The following is a 24,206-nucleotide window of genomic DNA, read 5'->3' as shown; positions in this document are numbered from 1 at the left end:
TGCAACCTGTCTCTGTGCCAAGCACCTGGGTCAGAAACTGGTTTGGTTCCAAAACACCTCCCAACAGCACCAAAAGAGCTGACAATTTCAACGTACTATCAGTCCTCAATGCTTCATAAAAAGGTAAAACCCTGCAAAGAGCTTACAGTGAACTATTCTGTTCAAAATTTTATTTTAAAAAGTTCCACTACTTTAAAAGAAGTCAAAAGTCCAAAGCTTTAAAGGGCCAGAAATCTTACTTTAGGATATTTCATGAACTTTTTTAATATTTAAAGCAAGTTGTAATTTATTCTTCCATTGTAAAAATCAGGAAGACTTTGAAGATCCACTTATATTGATTTAGTATGTAGCCATACTATCATTCATTCTAAATAGCTCTTTTCACTTCTTTGTTTTTTACCCCCAACAAATGGGATTTAATGAACAAGCGTGCTCACTAAAATCATGTACCCTCTCAATCATCTTCTTGCTAGGCTAAAAAAAATTTTAATTTTCTCTGATGAGACAAGTTATCTATTGTCCTAATCATCTTCATAACCTCTGTCTACATTCATTCATCTTTTTTTATTATGGTAACTAAACCGCTCCCTACTCTAAACAGAGGCATTATTAATTCTATTTTCCTGTCTTCCGCTGAAGATAAATTGTGCTATACATCTATAATCCCACTGCTGCCGTCAGACACACAGATGCTGCCAGTTCATGATCACCCTACCACTGATCAAGACACCCAAATTCTCTTCTCCACTTTTGCCCCCCACTGCAACAGGCAGATAAAGGCACTGACACCTGGAAGTTTTGCTAAGCGCACGCAGAGTCTTTGTATTACACTTCCCTCATTTCTCCAGTTCCTGAATTCAACTGGTCTACCACAATACTGGAAACACTTCTGAAGTGCACGGACTGTATATAAACACGTACATTGAGAGTTTCCATCTCCTTGCTGTTATTAGCACTACTGAGAACTGCAATCCTCCCCTGGGCATTGGCAGCAATAAGCCTTCCCTCTGTTGCATCTCATTTTTCACCATTTACTTCCAATTTCCTCAAAGGTTTGTCTGTTTTTTAAATTTCCTTATAAAGAGCTGCTCTGCTAAACCTAACCGAACACCGGCACCATGACGGGGCACAGGCTTTTATCCCTGGTCGTGCTGCCCCAGTAGCACAGCCTTGCTGCAACCGCATCCCCCCAAATGGCGGTGGGCACCAGTCGCATTCAGGCAAATCGCTCAAGTCTAACCATCATCCACCCAGCTTCGGAAAACAGATAGAGCTATCCTGTCTGTGCAGCAGATTTCACGCAAGCTGCAAACAGTAAAAAGGGAGGAAGAAGTGAAACAACATTAAGGTGGGAAGTTATTTCAGTCCAGCACCTCTCAGCTATGAACTCCACCTCCTCTGTCAAAGATCAACAGAGCAGGGAGGTTTTGGCATCAAGTCTATGTGTAGTCTCAAAATCAAGCAGGGGCCAAGAAACAAGTGAAAGGGTCATCCTGAAGGTTTTTATATCAGTCTCTCCTTCCTACCAGCTTCTCACTGCAACTACAAATTCAGCTAATGGAACTTCTCAATCCTGAGGACTGAGTACAGCTCCCTCGCTCCCTCGTATCACTAAGGGTCATTTGCAGGTACTCACAGATGAGCTCTGACTCTCAATTCAGAGCAGCAATCAAACAAGCACTAAGAATTAAAGGCGTCAGGACAAAGGTGTCTCTTTTGTTGTTGCTTATTGTTGTTAAATTAAGCCAACTCAATTAGCCCCTTATATTGCAGCCTTCTTATGTTGATCTTTCTTTGGTCTGTCAACCAGGCTCATCCAGAACTTAGAACCATTTTCAACTAATATTTCATCGCTGTGCAACTTCAGCTACAAACAAGTAATTAATGCTAATGAGTTTTCCTTTTTTTTGCAGCAGCAGCAGCCGCCGCCGCCACCATTAATACCAGTTGACTGGGTTTCATTGAAGCATAGAAAAGGCTCATGACTGGAAGAACGATAAATGATTTATGAGCAACAGTATTTACCAGTGCATATTTTAGAGTAAGCCAGCTCCATAGGCTTTTCTTGCAGGTCTTCTCCAAGAAAGTAAAAAAGAAAATGATGAAAACCAACACTAGATGTGGGGGAGGAAGCCTGGAATATTTAATCAAGGTCCTCGCATTCTGTCTGTTGCTGTTTACATTTTGCATATTCAAGACACCCCGCTTTGTCAAGTCAACACTCAGCTCTTCCTCCTACAATGCTGTTTTGTATATATTCAAATATTGAAGAAGTTATTGATACATTTGAGATTTAGTTCCATAACATTTATGGGGGGGAGGAAGGAGGGGAGTTTACTTTTTAGCCTAAACTAAGTTTTAAATGCTTTTCTAAGAATCAGCCATTCTGACTCTCTTCTCAAACTCTACTTGGGACATCCAATTTCCAGGTCTGCCCGGTTCATGGTATTCCTCAAGGAAGCCAGCAAGACAAGCTGAGACTCTATGGAAGTGGAGAGGAGCAGTCATTAGAAATAACAGCAAAAGGGAAACGGGAACAGTTCTACTTACTCTGAAAAAACATAGTTTTACAGGCTATCAGATACATAGCTCTTACCTTGCTTACGGACATCTTCCACAGCCGCTACCAACTCCTCTTTAAGGAACTGGCTCTCTTTCGCAATTTTGTCTCCTTTCTCCAGGAAATTCTCTGTTGCTTGTTCAACCGAAGCAGCCAAAACATGGGCCTTTTTAGAACGCCCCCGCTTTTTATTAGAGGGGCCCTTGTTGCTAGTGTTAACCAGTGTTGTTACCTAAAGGCATAGATGGGGGTGGGGGGGGGGGGAACATGAAACAAATGAGAAGTTTATCAATCTGACAGCAAGGCCACATGTATTTTTTCTAGACAGCATATCACTAATACCGGCACTATTGCCAGCGCCAAAGGTTAAACTCATAAACAAGTGTTTTTCATGTTTTTCATGTCTCTTTAAACATTACCGTGCTTCTTGATTCCTTAGATGAGCATTATAAATTCAGCTAAACTGCTTAGAGATTTTTCTTATCAGCAGCAAACCTGAACATTTGATTTTAAGAATTGAGATCTATTTGTATTTTTGACAAACTGCAACCTCAGTAACAGGCCAGAGCTGTTTGGCACCACATAAAAAGAAACCAAGTAGGAGATAATTAGTTTGGGATAGTTCTCCAGGAATAAAAGACCCCAAACAAGGTTGAATCCATTATCTACAGAAATCTAGCAACACAGTATCTTTTCAGTCCAAAACAGTACTACAACCAATGGACTAAATGCAGAGCAAAGGACTTCCTAGAGCTCATTATTTCCCTAAAACAACCAAAACTGAACTCTCACAATCCTCCTGCAATCAACAAATATTTCCAAGTTTTATGTTTTAGACTGAAACCCTGCTTGGAGCTGGTCACCAGTGGCCAGGTGACCACCAGGTACTCCGCTAGATCAGGATCCATCCCCTTCAATCAAATACAGATGCCACAAAATACACACACACTTTTCCGTTGGGGGGGGGGCTGTCCCCTTCTCCCTTTTGATAAGTCTAGGAAAATGCATACAAAACTACTTCAGAGGGACATTAAATTACAACACTAGAAATATTACTACTCTGGAAAGCCCAAGGACTGCTGACATAAAGGTCCTTAGAGCTGAATCCATCTTCTCAGTAGGTCGATTCAGAGAAGGAAAGCCATCAGCTGGGAATACTGCTGTCGGTTAATGGGGAGCATTTGTATGGGTAGTCTCAGTTCATAATGTACTACAAATAAAGAACAAGTTGCAACAAGGCAACTTACTCTACTTTCCTCTCTGTATTCTGCCAGTCACATCATTCACAAAATTTGGGATTGCCAGCACAGCCTATTGTGCTACTTGAGGATTAAGTTACAGACACTGAACTTGGACAAAAAGGTCCTATAAACAAGTTTGCTCAGTTAGGTTTGCCAAATTAGGACAATTTCTCTTAAGGAAAGACTCCACCAGTAACTGGGCTAAAAAGCTATATAGGAGATCATCCAACTGCCCATCTGCATGTCTGGAGGAAACAAATGGCAGGTACAGACAGCAGCCTGGTGATTAAAGGGATGTTAATACTCGAAACAGAGCTTGAGTGTTGCAGTTCGTGCTTAGCAGGAGCTGTGTCCAGTCTCTACTGCGATTTTAAAAGTTTCATATTTCAGGAAAACAATGCTAGAGAAGATGAGTTAACTGTCTCCGGTGCACACCTTCTCTTTCAGACCTCCTAGAAAGTCTCTTCCAAGAATCTTCAAAATGCACAATATGCATCGCCTACGTTTACAAGATTTACTCTAGCTTTCCTATATTCTTCAGTGCATTTCACTGGGCAATATAACCCATGCAGAAAAAAGCTTTTATTCACAAATCCAGCATAAAGCGTAGGCAGAAATTAAAAGAAAGCATACATATCTTGTAAAAGACCTGCTGAAACAGTAACAAATGCCATAAAAGCATACTTCTCGGGTGGAACTCTGTTAGGAGGGGTCAGTACATTATTTGCGACTCAAGGCAGTTCTGGATGGGTTATAAACATCCCCCACCACGCATTTCACAACTTACCTGAACCTCCTTCCAAAGGGAACTCTGAACACAGGTAATCAATCTCAGAGAAAACTTATGAGACCCTGCTTCTGGCAAGCACTAATGGCTTCGTTGCAAGGGACTTTTGCTGTTCCCAAATACCAGTTTCTAAATGATACATAGCACAGCTTTTTAAAGACTCAACAAATAAGCAGCATACCACCCAAAATACAGGTGACAAACAGCACAGCAGCAATGGAACATTAGTTATAACATGCATTTTTGCACTTCTAATTGAAATACTGTGTCTTACTAGGCACTGAAGAAGCACAGTCTTTCTAGACTCATGCCCAATAACTCTGTTACAATAAAACCAAACAAAGAAATTACTTGTATACTTTTTTCCATCTTTAGTTTTGTAGTGTTTTTACTTCTGGAATTTAAGCTTTGAAAGCCACTTAATTGAAATAATACATCAAAACAGGTAATCATCCTTATGAAGGTTTTTTTCACCCTCCTTTTTTTCCTACCTGTGTAACAAGAGGTTCAAGTAGTCTTTCAACAGCCAGTGTTCTTATCTCTAAGCTTTTAGGGTCCCATTTGAAGTTAACGTTGCCTGCAGTAACAGCAGTCATTTCTAGAAGAAGAAAAGAGCTATATGAATACAATTTATTTTTATTAATGCTGTTGGAATGTATTTTAAAAACAAAACGGAGGCTATTAAACACACAACATGGCCATTCAGTGTAAATTAAGGTTATACTGTCTTCAGAAATACCAGTTTTGATTCAAGTTGTGATAGTTTAAAAAAAATGCTTGTTATGACAATATACAGGCATTAATTACCTCTATGTTTTGGTTAGAAAATAGAAACAAAAACAAAACCAAACAAAACCACACCAAAACCTATCCAAAAGCCACAGTATTTTATGAGAGCAAGGACAAGATAGGCAATGTTTGGTCTGCTCATCGGTGGTCCCCCAGCAATGAAAGAGGACCTCACGGGTAACGGGGGCATTTTACCCACAAAGCTGGAGGCTAAGCAAGTAACCCCTTCCCGATTTCTGTTGCCTCCGTCCAGGGCCGGCTGTCCTCTGCTCCCAGACCGGCTTTGAGACACTGCCCAACGTCCCGGGGGAACAGAAGGGAACACCTCGACTTCAACAGCACCAGAAAGCTGCCAGTTTGCTCAGCTCCACCATGAGTCACTATCCCAAAACGCTTTGTCAAACCAGGAGCCAGGTTCTAACTCAACTCATTCAACCTACACATTCATCCAATTCACCTTTTGGAAGTACAAAGGTAAAATAGTGAATATAAGCCTCATAAAGCCAGAAAAACCAGTTGGTTCATATTTAACAGCTTACGTATCTACTACATTTCCCCTTAACATTTACATAGGAGCGAAAAGCAGATTTGCATGAAGAGAGCTGTTAAAAGCTGTCACTGAGCTGTTCCTTCCCGTTACAGTTTCATATCAACATCCCAATGGAACAGCAAATACAATTATGGGAAAAGTTTAGTGAAACTGCTAAAATAGCTCTGCTTTTGAAACCAGTAGTCTAAACAAAATAATGAACTACAACAGATCGCTAGATTAACACACTGATGCTGTACAGCACAACGAAGGAATAACCAGAACCACAATTTCAGTAAAAAAATTGATTCAAAGTATTTAAAGGTCCATAAAACCAGTTCATACCACTTCAGACTTAATAAATTCCAGCTCTTCCTGCTTTGGGTTACCCTCAAAATTCAAGATTAGACTAAGCCCACATTTGTAACTTTTTATTTTTTAACAAGTCAGGAAGAGAAATACATTTCCAAAGTCTCCCTTCCACCCCTTTTCCTAAGCACCTACTGTTGAAGTTGTTTTAAAGCTTATTAGCCGATATTTTTAAATCTTACTCTGGACAGGGCATTGTCTGCATAGCATCTCAGCAGACAGATTGCTCTGACAGCGCCAGATGTCCCCGAGCTGCCAGACGAGCACAACGTCCCATTATTTTTAAGCAGGAGGCAAGGCACTAATTTTGGTAACCAAAAATGTTTACAACACATACCAACAACCAACCGTTTTATACCGACACTGACAGTTAAACGTGCCGAAACAGCACAGATGTGGCTGCTTGTTTCCTGTTGAAGAATAAAATCTCTGGGGCACTTGAGAAGCTCAGTCTGAGAGGGCGTAAAGAAGTCAGGGCTTAGCATCACCTGGCTTCAGTCAACAGCACCTTCGTGGCAGGCTGATCCTGAAAGATTACACAGGCTTTCTCACAGCACGGACACGATACAATAGATTAAGTACTGAAAACACAACTTTGCCCTCTGTGGCGGATGCACTCGACCCCCGAACCAAACTAGCGGTAGTTTGGTACAGGCTCCAAAGGAGACAAAGGCCTGAGCTGTAGGCGGGCCAAGAACTCCTCTAGTTTCAATCTGTTCTCTGAAAACCCTCAAAGGAGCAGAGTGACACAGTGAGCATCGATGCATATAAGCTTGGAACGATTAACCCATGAATCATGCGATTAACCCACGAATTGCTATTCACGGGTGGCTTTTCCAAGACTCATTTATCAAGGAACAAAGAAAGTTGTGGGTACAAGGAGTCTCATGCATACCTTTCCCATCACATGTAATTTGACTATGAGCCAACCACTTTATCCCATAAATACGACAGCCTACGTGAGCCTTCTTTGAGCTCTCCCCGCTAGGCAGCATGGCAGCGATCTCCCCTTGAGCTGGGACACCTCTCAAGGTCGCTCCTCGAGGCAGAGAGACCTTTTACCAACAGCAGATCTTTGGCAAGTGACTGATAGCACGCTGAATTAATACCAATGAAACATTACTAATCCATGTAGCTATTAAATATTCATTACTATAAACTTTGTATAGATAATTCCATTAGACGTAAACTGCTGTCCAAGTCTGAGACTAAGATTGGACCTAGCCGCACCTAAGCTCCATCAGGAATTTAGAAAGCAAGGGGGTCCACTCTGAACCTTGTGACTCAACGGGAGGGTGTTCCTTACCGTTTTTGTCTCCGGTCTCTGTGTGAATCATTCTAACTTGATTCTAACTCAATTTTCCTTTGTATGTTTCTTCCATGCAGTAATTAATAAAGTGAACCTTGCCATCAAACTTATTGAACCTTGGTAAACCACTGTTAAAACTTCGTTAAATTACATCAAATTTATTGAACCCTGTCAAATTATTATTCTACCTCAATAAAACATATTGCTGCTTCTCTCTTTTGAGTGAGGTGCATTCCACTCTTTTGCGACACCCTGAAAAGCCTACACGCTGTCATACACTGAAGTACAACTTCGCAAGGTGCAAAGCAGGAATATTCACCTAACCTGCATTCAGCTTTCCACTTACGCCCACGCTCCAAGTGCCTACACTGCTGGAGAGAAAGAAAACTTAAAAAGCTGAAAGCTTAAAAAAGAGAATAGGAAGAGACTGATCCATGCTAGCATATGTATAATATTTCTGACTGTTTTAAAAACCAAAAAACTTGAAGGTGCAGGTGAAGGGTCCCAGCTCCCGCAGCAGAAGGCTTGCCAGGCTGCAGGTCCAGGGACCCCCAGTGAGCTGACTGCAGGATGGTGGAGGATGGCCACCTCCTCTTCCTCGCCCTACCTCTGACACTTATTACTAAGTCCTGTGAACTCACTAACCATCCTTCTCTCCCAAACACCCCCTTTTTTCTTTTGCTGGTCCAACTTTGCACTGGCTTGTGCCACGGCCCAGATGCTGGCACAGGGCAAGCTGTGAAATGTCCTTCACCCCCGGTAATATCTTACCCCCCACAAGGAATTTCACTGTTTTATTCCCTCCCGATTAGCTCAGCATGAATGCTTCCTACGTAAGAAGCCAAGAAAAATACGCTGAAAGCCTTTACGGTTTCTGAGAAACCTACCCATAGCTCTGGAAAGCCCATTAGGTTTCTAGGTAAAAAGCCGTTTCTATATACTTAATGCTGTTACACGTCTCGCAGAAACAAAGTGCAGGACGAGGTAACCATGAGAAGATACATTAATTGTATTAGCAGGATAATGAAGGCAATTCATCTGAAAACACGTTAGTATGATAGCTCACGAATTGGCCAAAAGTAATGGTCTATAAAACCACTTAGTATGAACTTCATTGAAATTTATCTAAAAAGCATGGGTTGATCGCAAATACACTGTTTGGTAGCAATGACTTGGATATCATTTGTACATTGCAGTAAATATGTTTATTCAGTTAAATACTTGTGAAAAATACAGTAACAGGCTATAGCTTACAAACGCTTGTGTGAATGGGGTGGCTTTAGGGGATAAAAGGACAACCGCCAGGGCCACATTAAAGCAGGGCTGCACTCCCGCCATGAGAACGCTCCGATTCTCTGGAACCTGTCTTGTCCCTGTGACCGCTCAAGCTCTTGCCTCATTGAATTCAGATATGGCAACAGGTAGTAAACCAAGTCAGAGATATTGTAGCAGAGTGCTTAATTGTTGGCTCTCTGAGAGCACGCAATGATTCCCACGACACCTGCAATAACTGCAACATCTCATAAAGAACAAGGACATCCTCTGGAAAATGGACCCAACCGCAGGCCAGCGTAGCACAGGTTTCAGACAGTTGCGATGACCCAGCTGATGTGGGAAGAGGTTCTCCATGCCACAGACCTACCATGCACAGGACATGCAGCAGCGCATGCACTCAAAGCAGGAATTTCAAGGACAAAGCAGCACAGACCACTCAGCGGAAGAGAGCAAGCGATGCTGAATCTGAAGAGCTGGAATATATAGAAAGACACCACCGCACAAGGAGTTGTGGTTGCCCAGCCTGTGGTTTCATAAGCACAGGAAAGCTGCTTAAAAACCAACATTCATCCTCCCACACCCCTCTAGGAACTCAATCCTGTCTTCACATGACACCCCCTCCATACTGGCACAGCTTTCCCCACGGCTGAGTGATTAACCAGATGGGGAAGAACCGATTTGGCTGGAAGGAAAGAAATCCATTTTTGCAGGGTGGGCTGAGATCCCCATCTGGTTCACCGTGCCACCACAGATACCACTGCGAGCAGAACCGGCAATGGCAAGAGGAGATGGCTATGTCAGCTGGCACAGCCCTTCGAGTGGAAACACAGGGCAAAGTTGGATGTTGCAGCCAAGTTGAACCAGGTACCACTGCATCAAGCAGAACCACTGCAGAGGGCAGGAACACCCTCCCAGCACATTTAATCACAGAATCGTTAAGGTTGGAAAAGACCTCTAAGATCACCAAGCCCAACCATCACCCCAACCCCACCATGCCCACTAAACCATGTCCCGCAGGGCCACGTCCACACGTTCCTTGAACACCTCCAGGGATGGGGACTCCACCACCTCCCTGGGCAGCCTCTGCCAGTGCTTCACCACTCTCTCCGGAAAGACATTTTTCCTCATATCCAGTCTGAACCTCCCCTGGCACAACTTGAGGCCATTTCCTCTTGTCCTGTCACTTGTCACTTGGGAGAAGAGACCAACACCCACCTCCCCACAACCCCCGTTCAGGTAGTTGTAGAGCGCGATGAGGTCTCCCCTCAGCCTCCTCTTCTCCAGACTGAACAACCCCAGCTCCCTCAGCCGCTCCTCATCAGACTTGTGCTCCAGACCCCTCACCAGCTCCGTCGCCCTTCTCTGGACACGCTCCAGCACCTCAACGTCCTTCTTGGAGTGAGGGGCCCAAAACTGAACACAGCAGTCGAGGCGCGGCCTCACCAGCACCAAGTACAGGGGCACGATCACCTCCCTACTCCTGCTGCCCACACCATTTCTGATACAGGCCAGGATGCCATTGGCCTTCTTGGCCACCTGGGCACACTGCCGGCTCATATTCAGCCGGCTGTCGACCAACACCCCCAGGTCCTTTTCTGCGGGGCAGCTTTCCAGCCACTCGTCCCCCAGCCTGTACCGTTGCATGGGGTTGTTGTGACCCAAGTGCAGGACCCGGCACTTGGCCTTGTTGAACCTTATACAGTTGGCCTTGGCCCATCCATCCAGCCTGTCCAGATCCCTCTGCAGAGCCTTCCTACCCTAAACCATGCTCACAGCCCAGCACGTTAACTGTAAACCCTTCAGGTTATTACACTGGTCATGATGGTGCTCATTATTGTCATAGATGGTTCAAGAGTAATGCAACTGTATCTTACTGGGGTTTAGTGTGCTTGCAAGGACATGAGGGTGGGGAAAGAATAGTTTAAAGAAGCCACTGTTAGATTGCCCTATTGCCACCAGAAACTTCACAATTTCCAGCCAACTAGCAGCTCTGGAAGCAGAGTCAACCAAGGACAACTTGCCCCTTGCTTTATACAACGAATCAAGATCCCCACAACGGCTAAAGAAGAGGTTTCTGTTACATTTCATACTACTTCAAGCAGTGCTGCCACAGTCCTACTGCTCCTCTCCTTGCCACAAAACTGCCTCAAACAGGCACCCACACCAGCACACACCTGATGTGGTGAGCCACTTCAGGGAGCTAAAATGGTCTCAGAGAAAGCCAGTAGCTATAAAAACTACCTTGCCAGTTTACTGTCCTGAAGGAGGTGGCAGGACTGCACAGGGAAGAGGACGGGACTGCAGCAGCACTGAGATGAGCTCTGCCCCCAAGCAATACACCACAGGGCAGGTCCCAGCCCAGCTCAGGATCCGTGAGCGCACAAACCTGAGCAGAAGGATGTATTAAACTGCTGGGGCTGCATTTACGTACCACGTCGAACAAGTTGGCCTGCCGTGAATGCACTGAAGGTGATATGCATACAGTGCTCTTTCCAAAAGCCACAAATAAAGGTCGTAGAGTTTTCAAAAACTGGTAATTCAAGGTTTTAAGAATAATTTCAGGTACCTACTTCCAGAATGCTGGCATGCAAATAATTTCTAGACTTCGGCAAGTGTAGGAATGTAGCTCTGCAGCTTCTTCGCAGAAGTGTCCTGAAGGCACCCAAGGCTTTTCAAAAAAAGCCCATGAAGGAGCTCTATTTCAACAGCGAGCTCTGCACACTAACAGAATCACGGAAAGGCCAAAGCTCATGGTCCTGTTTTTCCAGGTTGCGCTCCCTCGTGCGCCCGAAGGCAGTGCTGGCTGTTATCTCAGGCACTACTGAGCTAGTACGTTCAACCTGCTCTGTACCAGGAGATCCTGCAGCCTCCAGACCAAAGCAAATCTCTTTTGGTTACACAGCAGAAGATCTAACTGCCCATCTCCTGCACTGCAACTTAAGTCCCACCACCCTGTGCTACCTCAAGAGTCTTTTACATGCCATCTTCTATCAGTCTTCAAATTTTAACTATCCTGACAGGCTGCTTTCTAAAAGCTTTTAACTACATTCACCATTCTCTTTTGGTTTTTCTTAGGGAAGACTGTATTCAAACAGCGGTTTCACTAGCACAGCGGGGGGCTAACCTGGGCCAAGCACAATAGACCGCATGCTGAATTCCAGCATTATGCTCTCCAAAAAACCTAACAAAAGAATACGGTACAAGAACATTTTATACCCGGGAGGACATTCTCCATTTTAACGCCCTTTCTGCTACCCACCTAGTTGTTCCCCATTTTGTGCAGCTGACTGGGCCCAGGCACAGTAATATGTACTTGACTGCATTATGAGAGAAAGCAATAAGATGCAAAATATTACCTTAAGTAGTCACAGCCATTTTGGATGACAATCCCGTCCTCTTCCGTGCTTATAGACTGTCTTTGGATACTCTGTGCAACGTACTGAGAACAGCCCTTACTCCATCACCCAAGTCATAAGCATGGAACGTGGTGGGATTCACAACACCTTTATCTTCCAGCCAGAAAGTGAACCAGCTTCCCTGTTCCCAAGGGAATCCTTTTGGTTTTGTTCGGTTTGTTACTTAAGTACCTAACCCATCTGATAACCAGCAGGGATCCTTCACCCCTGCTGAAGGTGGAGGACAAGACCGAGCAGATGAAGATCTGTGGGCATTGAATAGCTAACATACACCATTAAAACAAATCTTATGAACGTTTTTGGTTTGAAAAAGGTTAAGGCACATTTCCTATTAATCCCAGCTCACATGCAGGGGTTTCATCATGCCCCACTGACAGTTCAAAACTGTTTTCCATATAACTAAGAGTATCCACAAAAAAAAAGTGTTTCATTCTTTCCTCTTTCCCTTCACAGTCTCCAAATAAATGTGTCTGCCCCATTCCACAAATAAAGCACTACTCCTCTTAGCGGCTGAATAGCTGCTAGTCAAGGATGTTTGGTATATGTGATGCTTTTCAAGGAGGATGTAAGCAGGTTTGATTTAAACTGGTTTTATTTAATGCCAAGTATATGCAAACAAAAACAGATAGTCATCCTCTTCTAACACTGCCTTCAACCTTAAATTTCATCTGCTCAGCTACTGCATCTCCTCCTCCACCATAAATGCCATGAAGATGCTACCTCCTTAGAAATCCTTACTATTAGAATTTCACAATCTGAAATCTGAATACAAACTCAGATGTTGCATTGAGTATATTCTTTGATTATCAGATCATTTCTGTAACTTGAGTGTAATCAAATATGCTACACATTTTTTCACAGGACTGTAGTAACCAGCCAAGTAAAAAGAAGAAATTCCGGTTCAGACAAGCCTATTCCTCACCAGTACCATTCCAGATCCAGCTCTCATAATCTGTTTTCATGGGTTTTTTCTCTCTGTTGCTCTTGTGGAGAAAGCCTATAGAGAGGTATCTGAAACCACTCAGAAAGCCTTGCACAGCCAGTAACAAACAAATGCTTCTCTACTTCTCCATTTGTTTAGCAAATCTTTAAACCTTGCTACTGAGTTAAGAGATGCAACCTGATCTGCTGTTCCTACAAAAATCAATTAAGTTTATAACTCTTTTCTCTTCTGCTTGGGTGTTATCTCCTGCCTGCTGCCTTGTTATAGAAGCCAGCAGCCTGCCATAGGGAGCCCATCACCTTTTCCCCTCTGGAAGCACAGCCCGCCCTATACCATGCACCACCACGTGAAAGCAGGCATGGGACACATCACCAGATTAAGATGCAACACACTTGCCAAAGCAGTATGTGCTATGTCTTAACAGCTTCCCAACTGCTATAGTACCGTGGATACAAGTAACTTATTTTCATTCCAAAACCAGGAATGCACTCTGTAACAACAGGTTTTCACGCCCTCATTTTGGTCTAGCCATCATTAAGAGGATGGAAGGCCCGCTCTGCACGAGCAGCTTCACTGTGGTGTTCCTGGGACCACAGCAGTGATTTCACAGCTACAGATAAACCATTTTTTGGAGACGCCAGTGCTAACAACAGCCTCTTGCCTTCATTTGCAAAAGCGTTAGGCTCTGATAATTTTATTTTTGCCAGGATTGTTTTGCCTCAAAGGAGCTAGAAAGGAGGTGCATGGCAAGACAATTCACGGCAAGCACAGGCAATTAGTTGCTTATTTATATTATATTAAGGCTCCAGTTCATGGATGACATCCTAAAAGAATGCAAGAACCAAACTCATGCTTATATCCATTTAACTGTCCACATGGATATCCCAGTATGTCCCACGGTACGTCCCAACAAGCATCCAATTCATTTCTGCACAGTCTTCAGTTTCCAAAACACAAGCAGGATTCCAACTACATAAAGCAAACTGATGCTTTTTCTAAACATGTGTTTTCTAAAAAACACATACTTTTTCTAACAAGAAAGTGTGATGAGCAGTGAGCTATTACTATTAATAATAAATCTACTCATTCAGTCTTGACAATAAAGTTGGTGCATTTTATGCTGAAGACCTACAATACTAACACCATGAAAGATAACTTCCAAAATCAGAACAAGTAGTCACTTGATTTTTAACTGCTGTATCTTAGCTGCGTGCTCTTTGGATCAGGACAGTGACACTCCGGCCACGCAGAAGGGCAACACACTTGCATTTTAAGCAAAAAGCAACAACTTTCAACTAACTTACCCCTGCAGCAATGACAACTTCAAACTCCCAAACCCCAGTCCCCTCTCAGCCACATTTCTCACATTTAAGCCTATACGGATAGCACTTTCAAACAAAACAAGGGGACTCAGCCCGGAGAGAGGGATAGTAGAGCCCAGGCGAGACTTGCACATCTGCTGGACCACTTTGATTCAAGTAGTGAGAGCCCTCCCCACCTCGCAGTGTCTCTTCCCACCCTTGAGGCAGAAAACTGTGTAACGCTTCCCTAAAATCATTAGGACAGAATGGACGAACAGCTTACTGCCACTCTCGGAACCACAGTATGCATTTCAGACCCTAGGGATACACAGCCAGTGAAGCCCTAATAACTAGGCTGTGGCTACAGAGCACGGCTCTTCGAACCCCAAACTACACTAGCACAGGTTCCAATTACCAACCTTAAGTTAACAGTAAATGCAAGAAGGGGCAACCTTTTAACAAATTGATTTTTGCCACAAGTATTCCTCAAATAAGAAAAAGTTTGTTATAAATTAGCCTACTTGATCAGCTGGCACAAGAATTTGCCACTGCTGCAAAATTAATTCTTGCTTAGCTTGCAAAAACCACTGATGGCTGGCAATAAAAGGAAAAGAAAACCTGGGTATCTTTGTTCTGATCTTCTTCAGCGCTCCATCTGCAATAAAAAGTGCTGTTGACACTATAAAGTCAGAAATAACCAGAATCTGACCCCACTCAAACTGCGTTTTCATTCCTAAATTGATACGTTATTATGCAATACCCTTCAGTGCTTTTAGCTGACCACATCTTCTAAATCTAGGCCTTCATTAACAATTTTAAAACAGTCAGAAGTATACAAATACTGGAGTTGTTTGAGCTGACATGCGTGTTTTGAAAAAATGAAACTCCTATAATTAGAGGTTTGATAAGAGACAATTTACTTCAACATGGTGGAAATGGACAGTCTTGTATTAACAGAGACTAAATACCATATTCTCTCTCAATTGCATGCCCAGCACAGTAGCAACTAAAGACTACGTAACAAAAATTCATAGCGTTACAAGAGTGAAAAAGTTTTCCAGTTTTCTCCATCTACAAAAGCTACTAGAAGAGCAGCACTCACTGAAGCAAAGGAGAACATGAGCGTAAAGATTCTTCAAAGTAAACGGTTTTCTAAAGTTTCAGAAAAAGTCGTTTAGAATTCCTTTTCAGTCCTTCACTTTGATTCAGGAACACTGTCAGTCTTACCTCAAAAATAATTGCTTTGTAATTTTTAAAGAAAAAAGAAAAAAGGAATAATAAAACCCACAAGTGGTAAGGCCAAGAATTTCACTTTATGCTCAGGGCAACCTTCAACAGCATCTCTTAGCTATAAACAATGAATTAGTTTCAGTGGAAGAAGAATTGCACTGCATGCTCCTAGACAACTCTCAACTTGCAGCTCCACCAACACATGGTGCAAGTTAAGAAGGGGGGGGGGGGGCACGGAAAAACACAAACCCAAACCCCTGGAAGAAGAGTGAACATGAATGTAATGCACAAGCATTGTTTGGATGAGTTAAGCGTCTTCTAAATGACTGCAATTACCTGGAAGAATATGTAAGGTAGGATGCTCTAACACACACCATCTCCTCTCCCTGCAAACTGTCAACAAGGCTGCAGCCACTGAGAACACAAAGGGCACTGACTGATGAGAACTTTGCAGCTTCTCCAGAAGAGCAAAGCAAGTAATAATAAAAACACACTGCTGCGATTAATTTTTGGATGCTCACCAGAGTTACCTGCAAAGCCATAACCACCTTCTGTCAAGCAGAAGCTCGCTAAGGGTGCACAGTGGTGCATGAGAATCAGAGCTCACAACAATCTGCCTGGACAGGAATCCTTTTGAGTCACTGCCTTAGCATATGGATGACCAATTAAAGCAACTTCTGTTTAAAAAAAGTCACTGACCCAACCACATTTCATAAAAGCAACAGGAAGGAACTGGAAGGTTTGAGAAGACGGAGTCATTGCTTGGCTGGTCTTGCCGGAAAAAAAAAAAAAGGGGATTTTAAGCTAGGTAACACAGCCATTCACCGAGTGGAAAACAACTTATATCTGATTAAAGACACATTTTTCTCTCTCCACCCCTTCTCCTCACCCCCAGGAACAGGAAACAAGACAAAGCTACCGAACAAAAAACAGATGAGCTAAGAAATCCTGTTCAATTGGCTTTGCACCAGCGCTCTGCATCTGGTTCTGCTGAACGCTGCATCTTTCACAGATAACCATTGACTTTTCCCTGGGCCCATGATAATATTCTGTTAAACATAATCAAATTGTCTTAACCAATTCCTGCAAACTAAGTAAAACAGCTTAAAACACCTGATGCTAAAGTACTGATGCATACAGAACAGAAATTAACTTTTTTTTGTGAGGGTATAAGCTTTTAACCCTGCACAACTAATTTGCATTATTCTGTTTTGCTACAAACAAACCTTCTAGCTTTTTGTTTGTTTTTCTACTGTTTATGTCATTTTCTACTGTTTATGTACATTTATGTCATTACTTTTTCTCCCTAACCCCAGCTAGGAGAGGGGGAAAAAAACACCCACACAATCATATTGCACTCTTCTCTCTACCAGTACAAAATAAAAGTACTGTGATTAAGGACTCCACCAGCAGTGGAAATGACATGGAGTAACAAATAAGGGATATGCTCACTTCCCTAAAAACCTTCCCCACATCTCTGCTTTCAGGATGCATTGTTTAATGGTAGTTAGGAATGCGTTTCCAGCTGTAACAGCAGTGGTTTCTAATTAAACACATCTTCCAAAAAGTGGAAGTGGCAGTAACTACAAAGCCATACTTTGTACAGAAATTTAAACCACTCCAGAGCTTTTCATACAGCCAAACCAGATCCTTGCTTTTTACTCTCTCAAAAAATATGTCGTGTCTTTCATTTCACTTGTACCTTGTATGAAGCCTTTCACCTCTCAAGCAGGTTTCTAAATTTAAAGGAAATTAAGTCATTGAACTGAGCCTACAGAATACAGCAAAGGGACAGACGGTCTGCACCTGCAGACGAGCCCGCCAGCATCAGAAGCCGAGCAGCGCTCCAGCCAGCATTGGGCACCGGCCATGAGAGCTGATGGACAAATTTGCAGAACAGAAGTCGTCCCGGGCTCCAACTCCTGGCTTAGGAAGCTCCGACACTGCAGGAGCTTGGCACAGCACCTTAGGGAAGCAATGCTACTCGACTGCCCTTTTCTCATGGTTTTATTGCTTGTTTTATTGCTTGCCTGCTGCTTTCCTTTTTAGGGATGGCTTTTTATACTGCCACCACCCAAGAAAAAGGTGGGGGGAGAATACAGGGAGGGGAAGTCAAATGATTGCAGGGATCAATAAAAAGAAAGGTGGCAAGGGTCAAAAATTATGACCAGGGAACCAGAGGGTATCACCAGACACTGCCCAAGAGCATTCATCACTCCTCAAAGGCAACAAAGGAGCCAGAGGATTCTGCTCAACAGCGTGACAAGCAGCAGGAATGGAAACAACCCCCAGAGTTCCTGTCTTATTCCCTCCTTCTGGTGGTGTTAACAGCCAGCTTGGCCAAGGCCAGGCGAAGGGCTTGTAGTTTAGGGCCGCGGACAAGGGCTAGACTAATAAAAAGTTGATAGGAGCAGAACAGCCGAAACCTCATGATGAGGGTCATGGAGACAGGACACTGGGCTGGATGGACCTCTCAGCTATAGTAATCAGATTGCATCAAGTCCCCCGTGCATGACTTCCAGTTCATTGTTCAACTTATCATCCTTCAAGTGATTAAATAATTTAAGTTTAAGATGCTTAGACTCTGAAAGACCTGGACATCAGGTACCGGTTGAAATAAACTTCTTGGTAAATTGTACGTGAGGTTTATATGAGACTTGTCATTTGCATGCTTGTCCACAGTCCATCAAGAATTATCCAAGATCTTGAGCAACTCTTCAACATTGAGCAACGAGACTTGCTAGGTCTTTAAGTCATGCTAAAGGAAATCAGTTTTAGAAGTATACATTACAAGGACATATTTTCTTGCAAGGAAGTGGGGAAAGAACAGGCATACGTCTTTATTAGTTGCATTTACACAGAGGAACACCCACTTGCACCTTCTTGCTTCTCAGTATACCACCAGTTCTGCCCTCTGCTATTCAACAACGCTGTTTCTGAATTGTTATTCTGGTCAATTAAAAAAACCATTTACCCATCTACAGCTTCAGCTGAAGATCTCAAGAGTGCTTTACAAAGACGAATACTGACCTGCTTGGTGTTATGCATGTTAAAGACTGTTTTATAGGCATACAGCTCAGCCCTCTTTACATAAAAAAATTAAACTGACCCTTTTGGCTATGTAAAGCTACATTGCTAGCACAGCCCCTGTGCAGACCATTTATTTAAGTGGGTCTTCTGTGCTGAGTTTCTATCATCCAGAAAAAGATATGGAAAGAAGAATCTCACCCTTAGAGTCTTAGATCTGCATAGATATCACCTATAAAAGTACCCAGAACAAAACAGCGAATGGAAACTCTCTGAACCCTTGGCGGGGGGGGGGGGGGGGGGGGGGGCACGGCAGAAAGGCAGGGGAAGGGGTAAAAACCACACATGACATCAAAGTCACAAGTTCCTAATAGCATTAATTCCTATTAACTGCAAAGCAGCAAATTTAGTATTTACTTAAGCGCCCTCTCCATCTTGTGCTGAACAACATCAAGGACAGAAGTGTCTGGCCTACGCTCTCTCCTCATTTCATTCAGTTAATCTCCAGGAAAAGAAAATTTAAGAAGTCTTTTTCTCCCAGTCCTTCACCAGCTATCCACAAGCTCACTAGTTCCAGTCTCTTTCTTAGAGTAGCTGTTGAAGGCTGCTCCAGAGCAAGGTGCACTAATAGGCTTACAGCCTCTTCTAACTTCCACTAACGTCTCATTTGCTCCCCGACGCGAGCTCCACACAGAAATGCTTCTGAAGTACACACAGTCATACACGTCTCTGTTCCATAACAGGGCACAGATAGCTTAGAAAATCGGGTGTTGTTTGGCAAAAAGGCACACCATAAGCTTGTTATATCTCATTATCAACAGTGAAAACCTACCTGCCACACTGCTGCTAGTTCCTTAGCTTATTTACTCTCAACCCCCTCACTGCCTTGGAAATACTATGGGAGTTTAACTCGCTCTTAGATTGTAATATACATCACCACTCCTCCCTCATTGTGTCATTCCATGTATTAACACAGATCTACTGGGGAACCGATTGGCATCCAGCTTGGTTTCATGTTCTCAGCACTGTTCCACTCTCTACCTTGGTAACTGTTATCCCTGTACCTATAGCTGGCCTCAAAGTTGCTTTTTCCATCCATAGATGCTTCAACTTAAAGCCTTTCAGAAGATATTCTTACGAATCTAAATGATTAGTCAAGTAGCTGTCTTGTAAGTTAGAAAAATTGTAACAAAAGGTAATGTCAGTAGATTGGGGGATTAATTTCCCTTTGCAAACTGTGTTAGAAATCATTAAATACACAGATCTAAACTATCACTTCATAAAACACAGGGAAAAAAGGTTACTCCTCTCCGATTCCACCAGAGCTATTTATAAACACACGTCAAAGGACTAGCAGATGTTTTCCGTAGTACATCTGGGATTAACGAACAAAAATTTGTAACGGTGTTTAGGGAAAAGGTAGCTGGCTCTTTAAATAAAAAAAGTCAAGGAGGAATTATGAATCATATTTAAGTATCAGATTTGCCAACAGAAGAGTCTATACTAACCCACTGCACACCAGAAACCGGAGTTAACACCCATCCTCACACTGACTGGAAGATAACAAATCTCAGTCATTCAAGGAGAATGATCCCACTTACATTTGCAGCAACTGCATTCCTCCTGTGATTTCTTTACCTCAATAAATCTATTTGCACCCAGTTCCGCTTTGCAGCGCAGCAGGTCACTCTCAACACTCGTCTTTTCAGCGTAGCTCCTCCAGTAAGGGTGCCAGTGTACAGTTTTGTGGGTAAACTCTATTTTAAGCCTCATATGCTGGATTAAAATAGCATGGAGTTAAAAGTAGTAATTATCAAACATCTGCATTTTCTCTAAAGCTGCAACTCTGTTTAACCTGCGCATGAGCTATACGCTCACTGAACAAAGCTAGTCCAGATTAGCTGTAAAACTAAATTACGGCGAATTCCCAGAGTAGTAAAGGATCCAAATCCTCAAGGTTATACACATTAAAGTTCCACAGCACAAGAATTTGAGTGATTTCCAGTTAAGGCACAATAGTAGAAAACAACAACAACAGGCATTCATTGCCATGTTGGATGACTGCCTCAATATGGCACTGTCCTAATAAAACAATACTCGGTCCTCTTTTATTCATCATGTTTCCTTTAGTGTCCAGCAAAGATAAGAGATGCCAGTAAAACTGAATACAGCAAGTCCTTTAACAGAAATATCACGGCCATGTAGGTACTCACTCTAGACTAGCCTTACTATCCACCTATGATGAGTAGACTGGTTTTGCTGCTAAGTATTTTTGTGAGCCTAAGTAATTCTCTGCATAAGAAAGGTAATTTAGAAACTGAATAGTAACAGTAGATATCATTTCGAGGCAGGGCTGAAGTCCCACTAAAGTATATTTCCAGCTCAAACATTTCCACTGATGTGGATTCCTTTGCAAGATCAGTTTCTCAATCTTACAGCTGCAGAAGGAAGATACTCATGCTGCTGAGAAAAACACAAATTACTTTTCTATTACATCTTTCAGCTAACTTTATCAGACCAATGGAAGCCCTACGAAGAAGCTGCACATTAATGTCTGCCATTACATATGTCAGCACAGAAATGCTGATGTTTCACAAAGCTTGAAAATTTATTGTGAGGTAAACATTTACATTGGTATTTTAAATCATCAGTTTGGGCACAGGATTTCTAATCTCTGCCCGCTGTGCTCCCCCCTGCCACCTTGCGTAAACTTTTAATCTCTGATGCAGAGGCCTATTATTAGAGCTGGCTGAAAAAAACCCAAAGACTGAAGGCATGTTGTTTATTATGGAAAAGGTTAGGGCAAAGCCTTTTTAAAACAAAACCTAATAAGCCTTTGTCTGTTTCTCCTGAGAAAAGTCAAAAAACATTTCCTTGATGTTTTAAAAACTGTTTCTCCATAAATAAAAAACAGTTAGTGACTGAAGATAACATTACACCCTTTTTAAACAAAAAGTTTCAATTCAGCAGGGAGAAACAAGTCCTACTGAACACTTAACGTGGCCTCAGCACCCCAAGACAGACCAAAGGGTACCCAAAACACAGCACATATTGTAAAGCAAGCTGGGCTTTCGCCTCCATTTAAACACAAACCTGCCCACAAACCAACCCAGGAGCTAAAAAAAAAAAAAACCCAAACCAAAACAAACCACAGCATTTAGCTGGGCTTTAAAGTACTCGAAGCCTGGCGAAGCCTGGCGTAGCCAGGAGGACCGAGGATGTGCATTAGCACAAGAGTGCAGCTCACAGAGCCTCTCCCACCTCCCCACTCACAGTGCAGGAAAAACGCAGGAAACAAGTAACTCAAGCACCAAGAATACCTTTCACACAACCCCCATATCAAAAAACAAAAGACAAAGGGGGAAAAAAAAAGAAAAAGGGGGGGGGGCAGCAAAGAGCTCGCAGACTAGTTCAATACAGATAAGCCAGACATGCCTTGAGTCATAACTCTGAAAGCTGGAACGAGGACAGGGTCACGGAGGCTCACACCCCAGACTGGGCGAGTGAGCGATTGATCACCCTCGCCAGCAGACACCCGTCGCCTCCTGGGCAGGGCAGGCAGGCCCCGGGCAAACAGGCAGGGAAGCACACCTTGTCCACGTCCAATTCTTCACTAAATATAAGTGCGCCACAGACTTTCCTGAAAGCTTTCAGTCTGAAAGATTTCAAGTGGTTTGAACTAGTGTGAGTAATGAAGAAAAGCCAGCTGATACATACCACCCAGCGACCCCATGACCAGAGGGACGAGGGTCGTGCATAAAGCAGTGGCTAAGAGTTGATACGCTCTCTCTACTTTTTGGCTGTAAAAAGTTGCACAAAACTTCTTGTCAGTGAAGGAGAAGCACTCGCCTTACTGCATACTAGCAGATTAGAGGTGGGTGTCAAAAAACGTGGCAGAGCCAAGCTAAGTAGAGGGGGGTGTTCCCGGTGAGGAGAGGCTGGTTTGTGTACCGAAACAGAAACAGCAGCTCGGGCGAGAGGGAGGATGCTCACTTCGGCTGCGCCGCCAAGAGAAACTCGGGGGGTGGGAAGGCGAAGGAGGCGCACACCAGGGCCGAGAGCAACCCGGTGTCGCCGGCCGGGCAGACAGCCCTGCCCGCGGCCGCCCTGCCCGGGCCCACCGCCGGAGAGCGGCGCCGGGACGGCCCCGCCGGGCTGTGTCCGGCTGCGCGGGGAGGAGCCTCTCCCACAGCCCCGCTGCCACCGAAACTTCTCCAGGAACCGGGCTTGTCCGCCGCTTTTCCTCCGGAAAATAACGCTCATCAACCCAAAACACAGCCGGCTCCCACCCCCCCACCCCCCAAACCGGCCTCCAGCCCCCCCCCCCACACACACACACACCGGCCTGGCCCAGCGCGGCCTCCGAGCGCGGCCGGCCCGGGCCCAGGCCCGCTCCCCACAGCCGGCGGCGCGGCCCGCTCCTCCCCGCCGCGCCGGGCCGCGCTCCGCTCCCCCCGCCCCTCAGCCTCCCGCCGCCCCTCGCAGAGAACCGGCGGGGCCCAGCCCGCCTCGCAAAAGTTTCCGAGGGAGAGAAACGGGACGGCGGGGCCACCCCCGAGGACCCCCACAACTTTTACCGGGGAAGCAGGAGGATCGCCTCACGGCCGCCTCTCGCTTCAGTCCGGCCCTCGGCCGCTTTGTCTCTCTCTCTCTCTCTCTCTCTCTCGACGCCGCTCCCGTCCCGCTGAGGAAATCGGCTCTTCCGGGCGCCTCCCCGCCCCGCGTTCCCCGGCCCGGCCCGGCCGCTCTTCCCGGCACCGCCCGCCGCGCCGCCCCCGCGCCCTTCCCGGCACCGCCCGCCCTCAGGTGAGGGCTGGAGGCGGGCGGGAGCCCCGCGGGGCGCCCTTAGGGCGCCCCGCGGGGCTCCCGCCCGCCTCCAGCCCTCCTCAGAGCCGCGGCGGGCGGGCTTCGGCCCCTCAGGGGGAAAGGGAGGTTTCCCCCGACCCCCCCCGCCTCAGCTCAGGCTCTCTAAAGCCGGGGTGGACGCCGTTTTTTGAGGTAGAATCCAAACATTTGAGGGGCAAACCTGGCTTTGTCTGCCTGAGGTGGTGCAGGAGGGGAAAGGGGTGGGGGGAAGTGGGAGGTGATGGGTTTTGAGGGAGATGGAGGGGAAAATGACAGCGGGGTTCCTCTTGGGTTTGGTAAATCGGTGTTGGGTTTTGAAAAGCTGAAGTCTGTTAACCTTCTCGAGGGCTGTTGCTTTTAGGAAAAGTCTTGGGTTTCTGCCAACGTCTCTAATAACAAGAATACAGGGGAGAAACGGCCTCAAGTTGCGCCAGGGGAGGTTCAGGCTGGATATGAGGAAAAATGTCCTTATGGAGAGAGTGGTGAAGCACTGGCAGAGGCTGCCCAGGGAGGTGGTGGAGTCACCATCCCTGGAGGTGTTCAAGGAACGTGTGGACGTGGCCCTGCGGGACACGGTTTAGTGGG

General features: G+C 44.6%; 1 protein-coding gene across 1 annotated transcript in view; it reads right to left on the bottom strand.

Annotated features, from left to right (window-relative positions):
* Positions 1-23,430, bottom strand: part of CTNNA1 (catenin alpha 1) — a 121,371-nt gene extending 97,941 nt beyond the window's left edge. The window contains exons 1-3 of the mRNA XM_059825178.1: positions 23,354-23,430; positions 5,080-5,186; positions 2,597-2,792 (exon numbers count right to left, since the gene is read on the bottom strand). Of these exons, the coding sequence (XP_059681161.1) occupies positions 2,597-2,792; positions 5,080-5,184 (301 nt within the window). The 5' untranslated portion in view covers positions 5,185-5,186; positions 23,354-23,430. The remainder of the gene's footprint in view (positions 1-2,596; positions 2,793-5,079; positions 5,187-23,353) is intronic.
* Between the last annotated feature and the right edge of the window lie 776 nt (positions 23,431-24,206).

This window comes from Gavia stellata, chromosome 16 (assembly GCF_030936135.1).
Source record: "Gavia stellata isolate bGavSte3 chromosome 16, bGavSte3.hap2, whole genome shotgun sequence".
Classification (NCBI taxonomy): domain Eukaryota; kingdom Metazoa; phylum Chordata; class Aves; order Gaviiformes; family Gaviidae; genus Gavia; species Gavia stellata.
The sequence above is the reverse complement of the archived record's forward strand: the minus strand, read 5'-3'. Positions and strand labels throughout refer to the sequence as shown.